Here is a 19,294-nt window from a genome sequence, read left to right on the forward strand (position 1 = left end):
GCAGTGTTGTAAACACTGTTAGAGACCTACCCAGCGTCCTTTCTTCTCTTTTCCTTCCTAACAGAACATAGAGCGGCAAACATGCTTACTGAAAAAAATTTTATTTCCCTTTGTTGTCAGTAAGGGTGGTCATTTTACATCATTCTGACCAATGATACATGTGATACGTGATCAGAAGTCACTGGGTGGCAGATGCAGCTGAAATGTGCCACTGGCCCTTCTTCTTGTTTGGAATACAGGTGAGTTGCTGGAGTTGCAGCAACCATTTTGAGACACTGAGGTGACGAGGATGAGCAAGAAAGTCATGTGCTAAGGAGGCAGAGCAGAAAGGTCTCAGATGGGTTCTTGAAGGCCTGTTAGGTCCTGTGCCAGCCCTGCATTGCCTCTGGGCTGCTTTTACCTGAGAAAAATAAATTTATTCAGAAAATTGAGATTTATATAGTTCATCAAGCTATATATGCATAAGATTTTAAAAATATGGTAGTAAATAGCATTTAAAACAGTTAAAACAAGGGTGGGGAGAGTGTGGTAGAAATTGCTGGGTTTATAGTGAGCTCAATTTGATATTTTGGACCATGCATATGTATTAGTTTAGTAAAATACAGATGAATAAAAAAGCAAAGTATCTTCCTGCATGGAGCACTTTGACAGCTTCCCATTTTACTTGAAATAAAATCCAAACTGCTTTAACAGATTCTTCAGGCTGTGGCTGGCCCTGGCCACCTTCCTACCTCATCTTTTGTCACTTTCCTCCTTGTCTACTAACCCCCAGCCACAGAATTTTATCCTATTTGGAAATGATCTAGATATTTAATGAATATCTTATTAACTTATCTCAATATAACTTGAAGCCTTCAAGTTTCTAAAAAGATTTAGAAACCATTTTTTATGTAAACTTACCATAAAGCATAATTACTGTTGAAAAGTTCATTTATAAACCTTTATCTTACATACATCTATTTATTTATTCTTGACAACTGTGTTTAGATTACTGATGAAATCTTCATGAGACATTAAACGCTAACCATCCTTTTAAGTTACCTTTCGTGCTGACAAATTGTGTAACAGAGGTAATGTGAGTAAACCTAGGCAGAATAAAAGTTATATGTCTGCATTATATTTTAACACTGAAAACTCTAAAGACATTCCTGTCTTAATTAAACCAATAAACTTAAACTAGCTTTTACTTACGAAAGATTATCTTAGATCATGTGAACTTGAAATACATTTGAGTAGTTTCTGTATTCCTTGGAGTACATTTAATTTGAGCCAATCAAATAGAGCTAAATGTACAAATTAATTTTGGCAATACTGATGAAGGAAAATAGATGTGGGGCGTGAGGAAGGCCATGTCCCGGGTCTCGGATGAGCCCCTGGGACGTGCCCTGCCAGGTGTGCATCCTTGGCTTCGCACAGGAAAGAATTCAAGTGCGAGCCACAGTTGAGTAAAGGTAGATTTATTTAGAGAGATACATCAAAAGGCAAGAGAAAGGCCACGAGGTGTGGGGGTTGGGTGCTAAGATTAGAGTAAAAGTCGGTACACACTCCATTGACAGAGTGCAGGCGTCTCAGGAGCAGAGAGAGAGAGAGCATATTGCCAGTTTTATGGGCTCAGTGGCTTCATATGCTAATAAGTAGAAGGACTAGTCTAACTAGTCTGGGGAAGGGGCTGGGATTCCCAGGAAGTTGGCCATCTCCCACTCTTTGACCTTTTGTGGCTAGTTTTGGGACTGCCATGGTGCCTGTGGGCATGGTATTCACCATGTTAATATATTACAATGGGCGTATAATGAAGCTCAAGTTCTACTCGAAGTCAAATCTCCCACCATCTTGAGCCTCAAGGCCTCCTGGAGGTTGAATCTTCCACCATTTCGATGTTAACTGCTGTATCATTCCTTGAATGGCTGTGCGCTGTCCCCTTCCTGTCTCAATTCCATCCAGAGGGAGAAAAATCTCACATAGCTGTAACATATGTACATAGACATATATAAACATACAGACAGATGCACCCAGAGATCTTACAGCTTTCATTTTAAAATTTTAGCCATGAGACAGACATGATAATACAAAACACTAGTTTATAAAAGAACAGTGGGATCCAAATTGTATTTCTGGCAGATGGAATAAGTTTAGGTTACATTTTCGGGTGGCTAAAACTTTTCACTAATATTTGTGGTGAAGATTATAAAGATTTTTTTTAACTTACATAGTTTCCAAATAGCCTTTCTTTTTTTCTCTCTCTCTTTTTTTCCTTCCGATAAGAAGGACCCCCTGAAGTTTGCAGTTTAAAGAGACAGACTTCAGTTCCTAGAGAAGAGAGGGTAGAATATTTATATCTCAAAGGCACAGGGAACGAATACAAGTTCCTCCAAGAAAGACTTTTGTTACGTAAAGCTAGAGTTTTTTCAATACCTACAAGCCTTTTGAGATAAATAGGGGAGTTTTGGGGGTTGGTAAAAAGGATAGGTGAGCTTTTTCATTCTTGTAAAGGCTCCATTTGTAAGACAAATTGTACAAGTTGTCCCCAATTTGTATGACAGTTTGTAGGACAGTTGTTTTTAATTCGTCAAAGATTTGGGTTGCAACTTGGATGATGTGAAGGTGCCAACCCACCCACTTAAGTACATTATCTTCAGCTTGTTTCTTTACATCAGGGAGAAGATCTTCACCAAGATGGAAGTCAGAAGATTCCTGTGTTCCAGATTTAGCCGTGTTTGTCTTTGGAATGTTTTAGTAAATCCTCTCACAACTTCAGAATGTTTTTCTTTCCCTCTGGATATGTGGTTTCACTTTAGCTTAGGGGAATAGTCTAAAAGGAAATTTTCAGGCTCTGAATATCGGTTCTTAATTTGGCCAACTTCTGACCATAAAGCTACTTTAAAAATTGTTTCAAATATCTTGTCAGGTTTCAGTGAGGACAAACAGTAAATACTCCTGGCAGTACTGAACAACGCCATGGATGCAAGAGGTGTCTCCAAAGAGGGTGCAGGAAACACTACTTTCCCAAGATCCAGAGATAACCAAAAGAAAGACAGACTTAGACAGTTCCTCTGAGAGCTGGCGACCGCTGGTTGAACCCTTGCTGTAAATGGTGTGCAAGCCCACATTTCTGTCCAGCCGTGTCTAGTTGCAAGTTGGGTGTCAGCCACATTTCTGTCTGGCCATATTTTGGGGGCCCCCAACCTGATGGTTGCCAAGTCAGGTTCTCAGGACAGAAAACAAGGCAAACACGAAAGCTGTCGCTGTCCCTGGGAGAGGAGGGCTAGACAGCCAATGGGTACCCAAAGCAAATTCACGATTCAAAGATCTAATTCTTACAGATGTTTTTTTACTGCCAATCTGAATTTGAAAAGAAAAGAACATTGTGAATTTTTTTCTCGACTAGGCACCACAGACAGAGATCTGGGAGAGCTGACTTTGGAGAGAATTCTTACCCTTTGCTGGCTTCTGCCAGTTTTCCCAAGATTGCGTCTGCAGACTCTGGAGTGAGTAGAGGGTCCCAGCAGGTCTCATCCTGGTCACTAGAAATTTGTAGAGGAGGAAAAATAATTTTCCCTCTACTTTTTATGGTGAGTTCTTGTCTGAGACCTCTTTTTCTCTAGGGCATCTGGTAAACAGATAAGCTTATCTAGTTTAAGCGATCTCCACCGTGGCCACTGTAATTCGGGATTATCTTTGGTAAGGTTAACCTACTTCTTCAGCCTTAAGACAAAATTTTATTCACCTGAGGCCTCACATTGGGCCCAGTCCAGTTTAAGTCAAACCCAATCTAATCGCAGACCCAGTCCAGTTTTTAAACTGGACCCAGTCCAATGCTGGTTGTTTTCTGGACTCAGCCTGGAAAAGAAAATGCTCAAGTAAAATCTAAAAGCTCGAGACACAAAAGCTGCAGAGCTAGGACCCAAGAGGGACATACCCACCACCTCCAGAGGCAGCAAGAAAGCAAAGAGCTCAAGGAGCTTAACAGGTACTCTGCCTGGTTGCTCATTGCTCCTGGGAGCCGTTAGGGCTCTCCTTGAGTTCCCTCTTCTGACTCTAGAATTGCCAAAAGATATACTGAGGCATACTAAAACCTGTACGAGCTTATTTGGGCAAAAATTGATTTGGGTTGAGCAGCATCCAATCTAGCAGATAGAAAGGAGTTCTGAGTTGCTGTGCAGAATGGAAGACTTTCATAAGCAGAAGGGAGCTGGAACACAGGAAGTTATACTAGGTTAAAAAGTGGGCTGGTTATTTCAAGGTTACTTTCCTTTAGGGGATCGCCGGGGTCTGTCAGGCAGATGACCTAACTGATGTTAAACAGGCTATCCCTGATTGACTGGTTTAAGATTCCATTCCTGGGAGAGCTGAATCTGTGACTCAGTTTTGGTTTGGTGCCATGGGGCTTAGCATAAGCAGTGCCATTTTGGGTCTTTTTTTTTTTTTTTTTTTTAATAGGACCTTATGGCCAGATCATCCCATTTGATTCCCAAATCAATGTCTCACTCAGATTCTACTCCTAAACTTGAGCTCTGCATGTGCAAATATCTTCAGGATGTCCCTCCTTGGAAATCCTCACCCTCACAAGGAGACGTGTTGCAGATGAGGGCCCTGTGTGCTCATCTCTTCCCAAATCCTTGTGCTGTGGCATCATCTTGGTGGCTTGAAAGTGGCCATGATGCAGACTTTTTTTTCCATCATCACTACTGCTACCTGGTACAGTCGTTACCGAGGCCTTGCTTAAGAATTGCAACAGTGCAGTTTTATGATTATTAACAAACGTACACACCTGTGTAGAATCAATATAGAGAATATTACCATTACCCCCAAAGGTTCCCTTGTGCCATTTCTCAGTCAGTTCTGTCCCCCTCTCTGCCACCTACTGTGCTTTATTATTTTTATAGTGTTTTTGTATCAGCAGAACAAAGATGATCAGAAGGGACCATGTTGGGCAGCTTTGGCTTGTTCCTACTGTTAATTTCAGTATTTCACCATGTTTGATGAAATGTGTGATGTTTGATATATGATATTTGCTGTTTTTTTTTTTAAATACCTTCTATTAGATTAAGGAAGCTCTCATCTAAAAATCAGTTTGCTAAGTGTTTTTATCATTAACAGAAGTTGAATAATTGTCAAGGCTTTTTCTGATTTATTGAGGTGGTTATACTGTTTTTCTCCTTTATCTTAGGTGTTTTCTAAAGCTAAATCCAGCGGGGAGGGTGTAGCTCAAGTGGTAGAGTGTGTGCTTAGCGTGCACAAGTACCACCTCTAAAAATAAAAATAAATAAATAAATTACCTCCCCCTGCCCCCAAAAGAGGAAAAAAAAAAAAAAAAGGGAATAAGGACAGAGGAAATAGACACTTTAAAAAATTGGAGGGGAGGGTACAGCTCAAGTGGCAGAGCACATGCTTAGCATGCATGAGGTCCTAGGTTCAATCCCCAGTACCTCCTCCAAAAATACATAAACTGAATTAGCTCCCCCCACAAAAAATTTTTTTAAAAAAAGTAAAGCTAGACCACATGACCTTGTTGGCTTAAACCCAACTGGGTCATAATATCATAATATATATTTCACTTTTTGTTTGTTTCTGTTTTCTTTTTTTTCTTTTCTCTTTTTTCATTCTTTTTACTTTTTTTCTGTTTTTTATTATTTTTCTTTCTTTTTTGTTTTTATTTTTTCTTTTTTAAAAAATCTTTTTGTTATATGTATTTCATCATTATACCTAATGCTGTTGTACTGTTGATGAGAATACAAATGAATAGAGTCATTTTTGAAAGCAACATGGCAGCAATTTTTTGTTTGGGAGTGTTTGTTTTTTTTTTTTTGAAATTGTATATACCTGTGTCCTAAGGTCAAGCAGTCCAATTTGGGCATATCACAGAGGACTTCTCACCTATAAAGAATCATGTACAAAATTTTATTTCAGTTGCTTGTGTATCTGTGTGTGCAGTTGTAGAAAATTAGATAGACTTTAATATGTATCACTGTGAAATGATTTTTTAAAAAGAGTGTAGTCAATGTGTAATGTGGAACACTATACAGCAGTTAGAAGCAATGTCCTGGATTTATATACAACACAGAATGTCACACACATGAAACAAGGCGAAGACATATTGACTAAGCTGGTGCTTTTGACATTCGTCTTTCTCCACCTAGATGTTAGGCTGAGTGACTATAAACGGGCTTGCTCCCTATGGTGCACTGGGTACTTTGGCTGGTTGGTTACTAGAAAAGTAATTTATCTTCAAGACCTGTCAAAACCAGCCTGTCCTCATCAGGAAGAGAGGCTCTCACTTTTGTCTTTTGTTTGCTTCCCACACTTGTCTTCTGAACTCTCTCCCTTTTCTTCCTTTCTCTTGCTTGAGAGAAGATATGGGCAGAGACAGTCTTTCTGATTCCTTTTGCATTTCTTTTTCCCCTCCCTTGCTGACCACAGGCAAGAATAGAGAGAGAAAGTGATGGGGTCTCCACAGTTTGGCTTACTCACCTGTTTTAATGACTTCTCCACCTGGGTTGTTAGAACAATACCTGTGAACTCTTAACTGACTCTCGTGGCTGCGGAAAACTCATTTTTTTCTTGTTTGTGAAGACGTTTATTTTCATCCACCTGTATTCACTGTCACTTTAAAATAATATATTTTCGTGGGGCGTAGATTTGAAGAGGCAATAAAAAATAGTGCAATTAGATGGCAGTATAATCCCACAGGCTGTGGTACTGGGTGTTTCCCAGAAATTCTTTGAGATTCCTGTTTCTTTCCTCATATGTTACCAGAGACCCTTGAGAATGGACATTGCTTAGTTCTAAGACAGCTAAGGCCCTTGTGGTCATAGTGTAAAACGCCCCAGGGGTTCTACTGTATGGGTATACTTTCCCTTGAAAACCTGGGGTTGTAAGACAACTCCAGATAAGGGGACATATTGTCCTTGGACACCATGCAGAGAACTGATGGATGGTTGTGCCATTTCTACCAGTTTGAAAAGGATCTAATGAAAGGGGAAGGATGATTTGCTCTGTGGGATGGTGAAGGTGGGTGCAGGTCACTTTTCTGCTGAGGATCCTGGTTCCCCATGCCTCAGCCCCTTCCCCCTTAGCAGCTTCAGTTTTGTCACGTGACTGTTACTTCAGCTCTCTTCCTATGCCTGGATGCCTAAACCGTGTGCCAATTTCTAAGATGTGGTTTCAAAGATCACAAGTGACACATATTCAGCAAACAGCCCTGGTGCAAAGCCTCTCAAACTTGTTTGTGGTGAAAGACTATTTATTTATTTATTTATTTCCAAACCATCACCCACCATGACTTTGGAAAACATAATGAAAATCTGCATGAATGTCATGGCAACGTGAACCTGTCTAGAAAGTTTCAAACGCTTACTCTCAACTTCCGTGCGTTATCTTGATGAGGACCAGTAGCAAGCAGTCCATGAACTGGCACATGGACTGTACGTAAGTGTCTGTGGACCATTCCTTGAGAAGCACGGCTGCTGAGGAAGGGCTGTGTAAGAAAAGAGGGTGGTAGAAATACACTTCAGGATGGAGATTACAGTGAAAGGCAGGAAGCATGGGAAAGTGGGGAGCACGAGAAGCCAGAGCAGGACTTTTCTGGGTATTCTGATATCTTTACATTCCCTTTGCCCATCACAAGCCTTGGGCGTGGAGTACAGCAGTATTTGCCATATTGATGAATTTGATAATGATAATCAAGAGTTAAGTCATTACACTGCACTATGTGCATATATTAATTCACTCATTTATTCATCCAACATGTACTTAGTACCTATGATGTTTAGGTACTAGTGAATCAAACATGGATAAGTAAACATTCTTGCTCTTAAGAATCTCATAGTCTTGTGATCCCAAGGTTGTAATCTTTACGGCATTAATGAGCTGGTCCGAGGACATCTCATTTTACCTAGAGCTTCACCTGCCTCCCAGGTGCTGTATTCTTTTTTTTTTCTTTCATTTTTTTAAAAATTGAAGTATAGTCAGTTTACAATGTTGTGTCAATTTCTGATATACAGCATCATGTTTCAGTCATACACGTACATACATACATTCCTTTTCATATTCTTTTTCATGATAGGTTACTACACGATATTGAATATAGTTCCCTGTGCTATACGGTATAAACTTTTTGTTTGTCTATTTTATATATAATAGTTAGTATCTGCAAATCTCAAACTCCCAATTTATCCCTTCCCACCTCCTTTACCCCCTGGTAACCATAAATTTGTTTTCTGTCTGTGAATCTGCTCCTATTTTGTAAATAAGTTCACTTGTCTTTTTTTTTAGGTTCCCCATGTAAGTGATATAATATAGTATCTTTCTTTCTCTTTCGGCTTATTTCACTTAGAATGACATTCTCCAGGTCCATCCATGTTGCTGCAAATGGCATTATTTTATTCTTTTATGGCTGTGTAATATTCCATTGTATAAATATACTACCATTTCTTTATCTAGTCATCTGTCGATAGGCATTTAGGTTGCTTCCGTGTCTTGGCTATAGTAAATAGTGCTGCTGTGAACACTGGGGTGCATGTATATTTTCAAATTAGTGTTTTCTCTAGATATATGTCCAGGAGTGGGATTGCTGGATCATATGGTAAGTCTATTTTTAGTTTTTTGAGGAATCTCCATACTGTTTTCCATAGTGGCTGCACCAAACTACATTCCCACCAGCAGTGTAGGAGGGTTCCCTTTTCTCCACACCCTCTCCAGCATTTATTGTTTGTGGACTCTTGAATGATGGCCATTCTGACTGGTATGAGGTGATACCTCACTGTAGTTTTGATTTGCATTTCTCTGATAATTGGTGATACTGAACGTTTTTTCATGCCAGGCACTGTATTCCTGGATTCTTGTGTCTAGATATTTCCTGAGGACAATATACCCTTCTGGTGACTCACCTTTCAGGTGCCAGATCCAGAGTGGAAATGTCCCAGTCTTGATTCTTGATCCAGGACTATGATCTGAGTAGAAGAATTTGTTAGAGGATAGCAAGATTAATTAGTCATTATGCTCTCCCAAGATTGTTTTATGTTAAAATAGACATTTCAGCATCCCATTTATTTATGTTTACTATTTTCCCATTCCTTGGCTTTCAACCTTTTTGTGTCATTATGTTTTAGATATATTTTTTGAACAACTTAAAGAAGCATTTTACTTTTTTAATTCTAATTTATAAATCACTGACATTTAGCATGAGAATTTAGACCATTTAAAGTTTGAATTGATTTCCACCATCTTCTTTTTCTTCATATTTACCATACTCGTTTTCTCCCCTCTTTTCTGTCCTCCTACTGGAATGATTACTTTTAAAAACAGACTTTATTTTTTAGGCCAGTTTTACATTCACAAAACTGAGCAGAAAGTACAGAGAATTTCCATATGCCTAATACCCCCACACATGCATGACTTCCCCTACTATCAACATCATGTTCCAGAGTGGTACATCTTATATCTGTAGACTTTTCCTTTTATAATTTTGATCTCATTTTTGTTTCATTCTGTATTCTAGAGGAATTCTTGAGTTATTATTTCATCTCACCAGTTTATTGTTTTCATTTTGATTTTTAGTGTGTCCCTCAAGTTTTCCTTTATTTCATCTATCACGTTTAGTTTAATGGACATCTAGTTAACTCTATGGCTGCAACATCTCATGTCACTCTAGAAATTAATTATGTTTATTTTAAATTTCTATACAACTTGCTCTGTTTGTAAATTTCTTCTGATTGTTGTGCTTATGATTGTTTAATTTTGATTATGTGTCCATCTTTGACTTTGAGATTCCCTACTAGCCTCCCTGTAAGTTTTAATCTGTTTCTTACAGTTTGTTTCTGGGAGAATTTGTTTCTGGTGCTGTGTGCCAACACCTAATCTTTCAAGAATCCAGGCTGCCCTTTTTTCCTAGATGTTGTGTATGATGCTGCTTTGTTTTACCAACTCAAGCACATACCTTCAGTGCTTTCATGTGAAGTGTAGAGGGGTCATACCTCCTGGCTTCTTTGTCAATCATCCCAAGGCTCCCTCCTGATCCTGGTGTATGAAATTTCTGTGGCAGTAGGGTCCTGGATTCATCTTGGACTGTAGTTGCATATTTTAATCTCTTCAGAGTTTAGTCTTTTAGGATTTTCTTACATTATTGAAGGGAATTCTTTTCTACCATCACAATGAAATTTTTATAAATCTCCTTCCAGACATTTCTGTGGACTTATTTGAGAGGGAAGGTTGCAGCATATGCCAACTCCACCATTTTGAATAAATTCCACAGTTTTTTCTGTTTATCCTCAGCTTCCTACTCTATACGGTTAATCTCTTGTTATCTCTTTGCACTGTTAATCACTTGCTTATCAGAGCCTGTTTAATATTGGTACCCAATAGCTGATAAACAAAGGTTCTCAATAGACTGGCTGTGGAATCTTGGACAAATTCTTAACTTTCTAAGGCAGAACTTACTCATCCATAAAGGAGGGTATTTTAACAATACTAACTTCTTAGGGTTTGTGAGGATTAAGTGTAAAAACATAAGTGGGTGCTTAGTAGCTCCTTGAATCTGTTTCTTTCACTCTTTGTTTCAAAAGAAATCTGCAAGACAAAATCACTCAGCCTCCTTTTGAACTTTGTGTCCACCTTTATTCACCTCAGGAAGATTCATAGCAAAAGATAGAAATACTCTCATCTCAGTTACTTCCCACATGTAGAAAGTTCTCTTTGGTATCAAACATAAATCCTGGCACTGTTTAATTCTGCTAATGTCCTGTGGTTATAATGACTTTTACAACTGCATCTGCGATGTCTCATATTTATTACTATCCAGAGGCAAGTTGACTTCACAGAGATGTGTTATCCAGGACTCTTCCTGTTGTAGTTTCCAGTTCATGCTAGTAGTTTCCATGCCAACTAAAGGAAGAAAAACATTTAATGACTCATCTAGGGGTTCAAATAAGGATAATCAAGCTCTCTAAGCCTCTGGGCTCTACTGTTCTCTTTTCTTGGCTCTATTCTCAGGCTGCTCCTTTTCAAATTCTAGTTCCAAGAAGCTTAAGCCATACAAGGTCTTCAGTGTTCAAGATCTCACAGTGAGAGAGGCCCATATCTCTTCAGAATTTATATTAAGTCACAGAAAAAACAAACAAACAAAACTCCAACAATTCCAATAGATTCTGCTAGGACCAATCACTTATGCAGGGAGTAGAGTCTTTTGATGGATGGGTAGGAACCAAATGGCGGCAGAATCACACGGTTGACAGCTCCACTAATATGATCTAAAGTGGGGAAGGTGCAGTTCTCCAAGAAAAGAGGAGCTCTGTTGGGAGAAGTAGGAGTGTTGTCTAGGACAGAAACAATATATGTTCAATACAAGAGGCAGATCAGAGAGGGAGTCGTATTTTCTACCATTAATCTGTTGTCTCTCTATCTCAAAGGAAGCTTGATCTGAAAATTTGCTTTCTCTCCATATGCGTCTAATAGGGTGCTTAGTTATTAACTCATTTTTCAGTTTATTTAGTCCCAGTCATTTATTGCATGCCTGTAGTTGCAAACTTGCAAATAACTGGGAATCCATGCATAGTCTCTGAGCTTGGAAGGTCTGGAGTTGTTTGTAAGTGAGAAAGATATATTCCCTGCCTGCATGAAATATACACTTTAGTTTTAGTGTTGTCTATGTTATCCAACACCTACAGAATTATTTCTAACACAATAGAACATGTGTTCTATGTGCTATGAGTGTACAGATGGGGAAGTGGTTGAGTGTAACTGTGGATCTGGGACTTGAAGGATGACTGAAATCTCTTTAACTGGAGAAAGCTATGAAGGATGTTCCTTCCACTAAAGAGGAGCAGTTTGCATGATGGATTGAAGGCAGGAATTTATAGTCAGTATGCTCCTTACCTAGCTCTGGAAGTAGGAAATCCATTAAAAAGGGCCAATTTTAGAGCCTAATTTAGTCTGAGATATGGCAATGTAGCTTATGCGGCAGACCTTGGTTTCATTTGTAAGTTATTTCTGTGCAAGTTTGTCTCTTGAGCTGGATTATGAGTACTTTCTGGGCAGGGATCAAATCTTAGTCCTTCTTGTTTTTCTAAGTGTGTCTTTTCCAGGAACCACTTGTATCAGTATCATAGTTTATGTTCCAAAGGAGCAAATCTTTTCTGGCAACACAAAGAGCACAACTCATGTATCCATGTTCTCTTTTGCCTTTTAAAGCTGCAGTCATCCATAAAGACGAAAAATACAATCTCTGTCCCTAAATTCTTCATTTCTCAGTCACAACATCAAAATATTTTGTGATAACACATCTCATGGGCTTTTGCAGATCTGATAAATCTTGGAGGCACTCTGTCATATCATGGATATAGTGCCCTAAATCTCTTTATTTCATTATTACATGCTATGTCATTTTATACATAAACATCTTCTTAATTCTAGATAGGTGGTTATTAGCTATCGCATCCAGCTTCCTCCCTGGCAAATGTAAAAGGAATCTTCATTTTATTGAGCACATACAGACTGAACTAGTAATATATTCTAGGCATTGTTCTAGATGCTATGGGCAAAGCATCTAATGAACAACACAAAGCCCTGACAGTTAGCTCCGAATCTAGCATTGAGTAGAATAGGAAAAATAACATACACAACCGAACTTAATGACAGCACTTTGGCTGGTGATACAGATTCGTGTGCAGAGATGGCATAGTCAAGTAATTAACAAATGGAGATACAGGGAGACCTATTTCTAGGTTGTGTAGTCAGGAAGAACTGTCTCCCAGGAGAGAGTTGACCTGAGACTGGATTAACAAGAAAGACAGGCTTGTGAGTCATTGGAAGGGAATTAAGAAGCCACTGAAAGCCACCTAAAGATATGAAATAATTTGATTTATGTTTTACAAGATCAACGTGGAGAATGACTTGTAGAAGTTTCAAGATTATAAGCAGAAAGACCTGTCAACCTGTCATTGCCTAAGTCCAGGAAGGAGGTGGTATAGCTTGGGTGACTATGGTAGCAATGGGAGTAGAGAAGAGACAGATTTTCTAGATATATTTGAAGAAAATATGGCAGGGGCTTTGGAATGACTGGGAGAAATAGATGAATCAAGGACAGCTTCTGATTACTGTATGGATCTTGCTAACATTTTTTTGAATTGGAGAAGACTGAGAACAAATGTGTTTCAGAATATAAATCATTGCATTTTGGTCATGTTGGGTTTGAGATGCCTCCTAGGTAGGTAAATAGAGAGTTAAGTAGGTAATGGGATAGGTAAGTCCTAAACTCAGTGGAGAGATCAGAGCTGGAGACAGATATTTAGGAGTCATTGAATAGAGGTGAGATTTAAACCAGAGAGCGGATGTCACCCATAACGAGACCACAGATAGAACAGAGCAGGTGGTAGGACTGAACCCCAGCGTATCCCAGATTTAGAGCCCAGAGGTGGAACTGGCAAAAGGGAGTGGAAGGAGTCTCCAGGGAGGCAGAGGGAAAGCACAGAGTCAGGTCCCACAGACAAAGGAAAGTGAGGGTTTGAATAAAGAGTGTGTAATCAGTTTGGTTAAAAGCTACTGAGAGGCTGCATTGGATGAAGATAGGTAAGTGGCCACTGGGATGGACAATACGAAGGTGACCTTACCTGGGGCAGCGTGGAACACAAGTCCAACTGGAGCATGTTGTAACAGAGATGTGGAGGTAGTGAGGGCATTTTCAAGAAGGTTTTTGGCAAAGGGGAGAAGCTGTGTGACAGTATCTGAAGAGAAGGGTAGTATATGTATATAAAACTTTTTTTAAAGATGCAAATTATTACTGAAGCATGATCTTATTTTTTTCCAAAGGAAATGACACAGTAAATAGGAGTGGGTTGAGACATACAAATTTATTGCCTCTCAGCTCTGAATTCACTCTTCAATATATTCTCTGCTGTAAAGCACAGAATTCTTTTAAGCATCTCTCCTTATAGGCAGCATGTTGTTGAGCTTTGTCAGTAGAGGACTTTAGAGGAACATTACAGGAGGAAGGAGCTGGAAACACCCCATGGAGCTCTTCCTTATCTTGTCCGCAGAACCGGGTAATTCCTTGGTGACCTTGCATTCTTGTCCTGGCCTAGCAATAATTTTCCCTGGCCTTTGCTACACAGAAAACAGTGCCTCAAGGCTTCACACTTGCAGGAGCACAGATTTCCTCTGCAGGTCCCCTGGGCAGCTTGCCTGTCCTGGCCCCAACCTGCTCTGCATGTGCACACCCCTTTTGCTGATCACCTGCAGCCGCCTTGCCCTACGAACTTTCTGAAGGCCACCTGTGGCCTGGGCAGACCAGCAAACTTCTCTGCTACCCAGTGCGCTGAACTACACCTTCTTCAGTAAGGTCTGAACCCCAGCCTTGGGGAGGGCCCCCTTCCAGGTTGCCTCTTCCTTGGATACCTTCCTTTTTTCTCCTTCAGGTACCATATAGAGTTTCCTTATATCTTACAGTCACTTGTTTATCAGAGTGTAATACTTTTTTATATCAGACTTCGTCTGTTTAGCCCACTGTGTGGTTTCCACCTCCTAACTGGATCCAGACCATACAATGATGAGAGAGACTAAAACTGCAGGAATTCAGCACCAACTGGTATTTAGAATATACCACTTTTTGAAACAATCTGCTTGGAAATTTACATGTAATTCTTAATCTCAGTTTCCTCTCAGTATACTCTTTAACATCCTTGCCTCGGGATAATCATTTCCCTTGGAAGTATTACCTCTCTGTTTCCTTTAGGAGTATTTATCCATCTTGTCTAAGAATCCATTCTGTCCAAAAGGCTGTGTCCCACTTTTACTTTTGGAAGTAAACTTGGCATTTGCTATATACATACTGGGTTACCACCTCAGACAGGAAATGGCCCATCAAACATCAAGCAGACATGGTAACAGTCACCTCTGCATTTATAACTGTTCATTTTTGGAAGAATTGATAACTCTTCATGGATTCCCCTAGAAAGTACTAAGTTCTGAGGGCTATCATTCAGAATATATTTTCCAGTCTGAGCTTACACTCCCTCTTTGGGTTCACACATTACAAACAAGCATTTCTTTCTTCTTTTCTTTAAAAAGAAAATCTCTGGGTCACATTCTAATTTTAGTCCCTGTTCTAAAATTATAGTCCTCTTGTGTTCTTTATAAAAAACAAAACAAAAAACAAAACAAAACAAAACACCAACTGCCCCTTTAGCAAGAACTTCCATGCCCCTTATCCATCCTTACCCAGTTGGAGAGTGGTAATGGAAAGTCACTTTACTTTATTAATAGAAAGAAACAGATGCTGTTCCAAGGTTCCATGGTTTCACAAGTCTTGTTCCTTCTGACCTTAATAACTCTAGCGGCTTATGGTGATGACTGAGTTATGGCTACCAGTAATTCCCTGCGTCCCTTCTAAACTCTTTCTCTCTCCCTCTCTCCCTCCCTACTCTTTCCTTCCTTTCTTTTCTTCCTTCTCTTTCTTTTTTCCTTTTCTTCCTTCCTCCTTCTCTCTTTCCCATCCTCGCTCTTATTTTCCTTCCTTCCTTTTCTCCCTCCCTCAGCTGCCTTCCCATTATCATTGGGACAGGATCCAAACTCCTTGCGATGGGCAACAAAGGCCGGATGTGACCTGGCCCCTGCCTTTCTCTCCAACTTCGTCTCCCTCCATATTTCTTGCATTGACAATTCTCCAGGCATAATGGGCTCCTGTTCTTGAAATAAACCAAGCACCATCCTGTCTCAGGGGGTTTGCACTTGTCATTCTTTATTTAGGATCTTTGTCTCCGCTTTTTTCATGGACACCTCCTTTCCATTATTTTTTTCTCACTTGAAATGCCTTCTCCTCTGAGATGCCTTTTCTAACTGCTCTAACTAGCCACCTCCATGCCGTCACTCTCCATCATGTTACCCTGTTACGTACTTTGTTCATTCTACTTTAGTAGTGGGGGATTGCTTTATATCATTTTTGTTATTTATCTTTTTCCTTTATTACAATATGAAGTGTTCAATGGCAGAGGATTCATGTGCCCTTTTGACCATCAAATCCCTAAAGACTAGAAAAGTTCCTGGAACATGCTAGGGGATTTAATAAATACTTTTGACCATCTGAGTGTTTACCGGGCCCTGAACTGTGAATTTTGGTGCATGAGCAAATACATAGAAAAATGATTATCCCCTGCCTGGAGGAAACTGGAGAAATAGATTTAAGATGTTCCTACTATAATTGTTTTTACCTCGATGCAGCAAGGGTAGGTGAGGGGCCCAGTGATATCTGGGGTATGGTTTAGAGGGAAAAATTAAGGAAGAATATGATACCAAGTTGCTTTATAATGGTTATATCACTCTATTCAACTGAAATTCTCATATCATTCGTTTTGGGAAGGCCTATTAAAGCGCAAGTGGGAGCGATGAAAATATTAACTAATCTGTATGTGTAGATTAGAAAAACCAGTTGTTGATTATCTACGTAATGGTTTTCAAACATGTTTTAAGCAGTGGAACTTTTTTCAGCTCAAAAGCCCACCCAGAAGCCCAATACACACACAGGTAAAAACGGCTGACGTCCTGGCTGCGGTGGTGTGGCCGGACTTGGACCCCGCCCACCAGGCACTTCTCCGACCTCCTGTCCCTCCAGTCGGTACCTGAAGTACCGCCTAGAGCACCCAGAGCTGCATAGAGCAAGGTCCGGAAGTCACACATCTCAGAATAACCCCTTCATTTGAGAAACTGAGGCCCAGAGAGTTGAAGGGGCTCACCCAAAGTTATGCAATTACTGTCAACCAAAAGACTGAAGCCGAGCTTCCCGAATCCTAGAGCACTGTGCTGTCAACTTTTTTATCCTTTGTCCCTGGAGGATAAATTCTATAGAATAAATGAGCTTCGAGGACTGAGAGTCCCTCTAGAGAGAGAAAAGTCAGAGGTTTTCAGTATCTAGCAGTTCTTGCTTCAAATTCTGCTGCTCCTCCAGGACTGTGGACATGGAGAGTTGCATCATAAGACTTTTCTTTTCACTTGGAAATCATCTTGAGCTTCTCTTAGAAATAAGGAGATGGGACTGCTTTCTCCAAATATGTATTTTATAATGATTTAATTGCTCTGAATTTCCACGCATCAGAGAGAACTTTCAACTGTTAGGTGTCTTGACTTCCTGTTTGTGAAAAGTGGCATGACTCTGACCAAGAAGGGTAGCTCTTTTTATGTTTATTTTTAAGCCCAAATTAGAAATAACTGACTTGGCTGAATTGCTAGTTAATAGATCAGCCATGGTATAGATTTTCCGTTGCTAATTGAGGGATCAGAGCCAAAAACATTTGGCATGATAGCAAACACATCTATTAAATGAATTCATTTCAGAGATATGTGCTATCTAGCAAATAAAGTTTAACATTATATTAATCTGATTTTTAACTACAGATTGAGGCGGGTGGACATCATTTGTACCATATGCAATTGTTATGTCCCAGGCATCAATAATGCCCACGTTGAGATCCTGGAAGATGTCCTTGATGGCAAGATACTGGATGTAACCATGGAAGTCACTAAACCTCTCTGCATCATTGTGCATCTCCCTGATGTTTTCTGCCTTGATGATAACCATAGTGTCTGGGCTTCTCAGAAGAAGACGCTGAACTGCATCATGGATGTTGAGGGCCCTTTGGATAAAAACATCAATGGGAAAGGGTCTAAAATGCTGGCCCAGAGAAATAACAATGATAGTATTCTTTTCTCCTCCAATTCTGTCAATGACCCGGGCGAGGTACTCAATCTCTTTGACTGAAAAGTTCAGTGATCCAACCAAGGGGTAACCATGTTTTTGCCACTGGATTTTGATATTCTTATCCAAGTCCACACCAAATTGGTGTTGAAACTTTCCAGTTTCATGTAGATCCACTGACTTCAGTGCTGACGACAAGCAGGCAATCCCAAAATGAAAGGAGAATAAAGTTACAAAGATCATAAAAATAGAAGAAAAGATTTGGTGTTTATGATGAAAAAGTTAATCATGGCTAATTTACAATAGGTTTAAATGAAAGAATAGTTTGCAGATTACTGAGCAACCAGAAGTGCTATACAGAGAAGAAATTATATATGCCCCCTTGTAGAACCATGTAGAACCAAGTGGACTGGGTGGTAGGCAATGGGGTAACTTCATTAGATGATGACGTAGTCACTTTTGTAGGTATTATTTTATACATTTTGTTAGCTATAGAAAAGAAAACCAAGAGCTGAAATGAAATGCTCAAGATTACACAGCTAGTAAGTAACAGAACCTGTGCTTAAACTTGAAGTTCCTCCCAATTCTTGTGGGAGGTCTGCCCAATCTTAAAACTTTTGAAAATGAATTTAATGTAAATAGAATAAAATGAAGTCCCTCTATTTTTCATCATATTAATTAGACCTTTATCAGACGATCAAGGTCAGCTGCTTTGTAGCTAGAACTTCCAAGGAAAATTATGTAGAAAAGGATTATTAATGCTTTGTAATATAAGCCATCTTAGAAGTAAAAGGCTACATTTAAAGCATTAACCCAGTGAGGGTTGAAAATGGAGATGCTGGAGGGTTGGTTGGAGGAAAATGGCAGCATTTTTTTCTTCATTCTGTTTCTAACATGTTTCAATTTCCTTTTCCAAAGCACACTATGGCTGTACACTTTGACTTTGAACAAAATGCGCAACAGATGTTTTGCTACCACCACTTAAAAGGTCAGTCAAGAGGGTTGGTAATTCAATAATTCAGTGCTTTCTGTAAACTAAGAGACCCACTGTTACAGAACGTGATGCTAAGTTATCATCAGACCCTTAGCTTTATAGATGAGGAAACTGAGGTCTGGAGGAGTTTAGTCATTTACCAGAGGTCACAATTTAAAACTCTCCCCTTCTGTTGGGGGCGGGGGACCGGTGCTACTGACTTGCCGTTTTCACTGGGAAAGTCAGCTTACTCTCTGAGTTGGAGATCACAGGAGCGGTATCATGGCAGGAAGGCCAGAGGAGAGCCACACCAGCTGCACCGTCCCAGATAAGAGCCAGGGCCCACGACACAGAGGGCAGGAAGTGACAGCTGTCCAGGTAAGAGTGCTAAGATCTGCTAGTGGATTCTGAGCTATCGCTGATGAATTCTTGGTTTAGTGAAAGGAACAAGTGGGACTAGGATTCTAGCAGTTGGATTCCAGCCCCAACTCTGACATCAACTAATGATAATAATTGCAATAGCTTTTGTTTACAAGGCACTTTCTAAGTGCCCGTGTGCCTTGCAGTGAGTGTGTTAAATATTTTATAACCATCACCTCATTTAATCCCCATAATGACCAGATACTGTTATTATTTCTAGTTCA

The 19,294-nt window shown here is 39.7% G+C and overlaps 1 protein-coding gene and 1 long non-coding RNA gene across 21 annotated transcripts in view; both read right to left on the minus strand.

Annotated features, from left to right (window-relative positions):
• Positions 1 to 582: 582 nt before the first annotated feature.
• Positions 583 to 6,530, minus strand: LOC141575870 (uncharacterized). The gene is made up of 3 exons (XR_012503850.1): positions 3,435 to 6,530; positions 2,207 to 2,307; positions 583 to 1,962 (listed from the first exon to the last, which is right to left on the minus strand). It is a non-coding gene; the product is annotated as an uncharacterized LOC141575870 (long non-coding RNA).
• Positions 6,531 to 13,822: 7,292 nt separating this feature from the next.
• The window catches only part of NXPE4 (neurexophilin and PC-esterase domain family member 4), a 36,565-nt gene continuing 31,093 nt past the window's right edge, over positions 13,823 to 19,294 (minus strand). For all 20 annotated transcript variants that reach the window (XM_045515664.2, XM_010953517.3, XM_045515660.2 and 17 more), the window contains one exon: positions 13,823 to 17,865. In XM_045515664.2, coding sequence (XP_045371620.1) covers positions 17,330 to 17,865 — 536 coding nt within the window. In that variant the 3' untranslated portion in view covers positions 13,823 to 17,329. The remainder of the gene's footprint in view (positions 17,866 to 19,294) is intronic.

The sequence above is a fragment of the Camelus bactrianus genome, chromosome 33, assembly GCF_048773025.1.
Source record: "Camelus bactrianus isolate YW-2024 breed Bactrian camel chromosome 33, ASM4877302v1, whole genome shotgun sequence".
Taxonomy (NCBI): Eukaryota; Metazoa; Chordata; class Mammalia; order Artiodactyla; family Camelidae; genus Camelus; species Camelus bactrianus.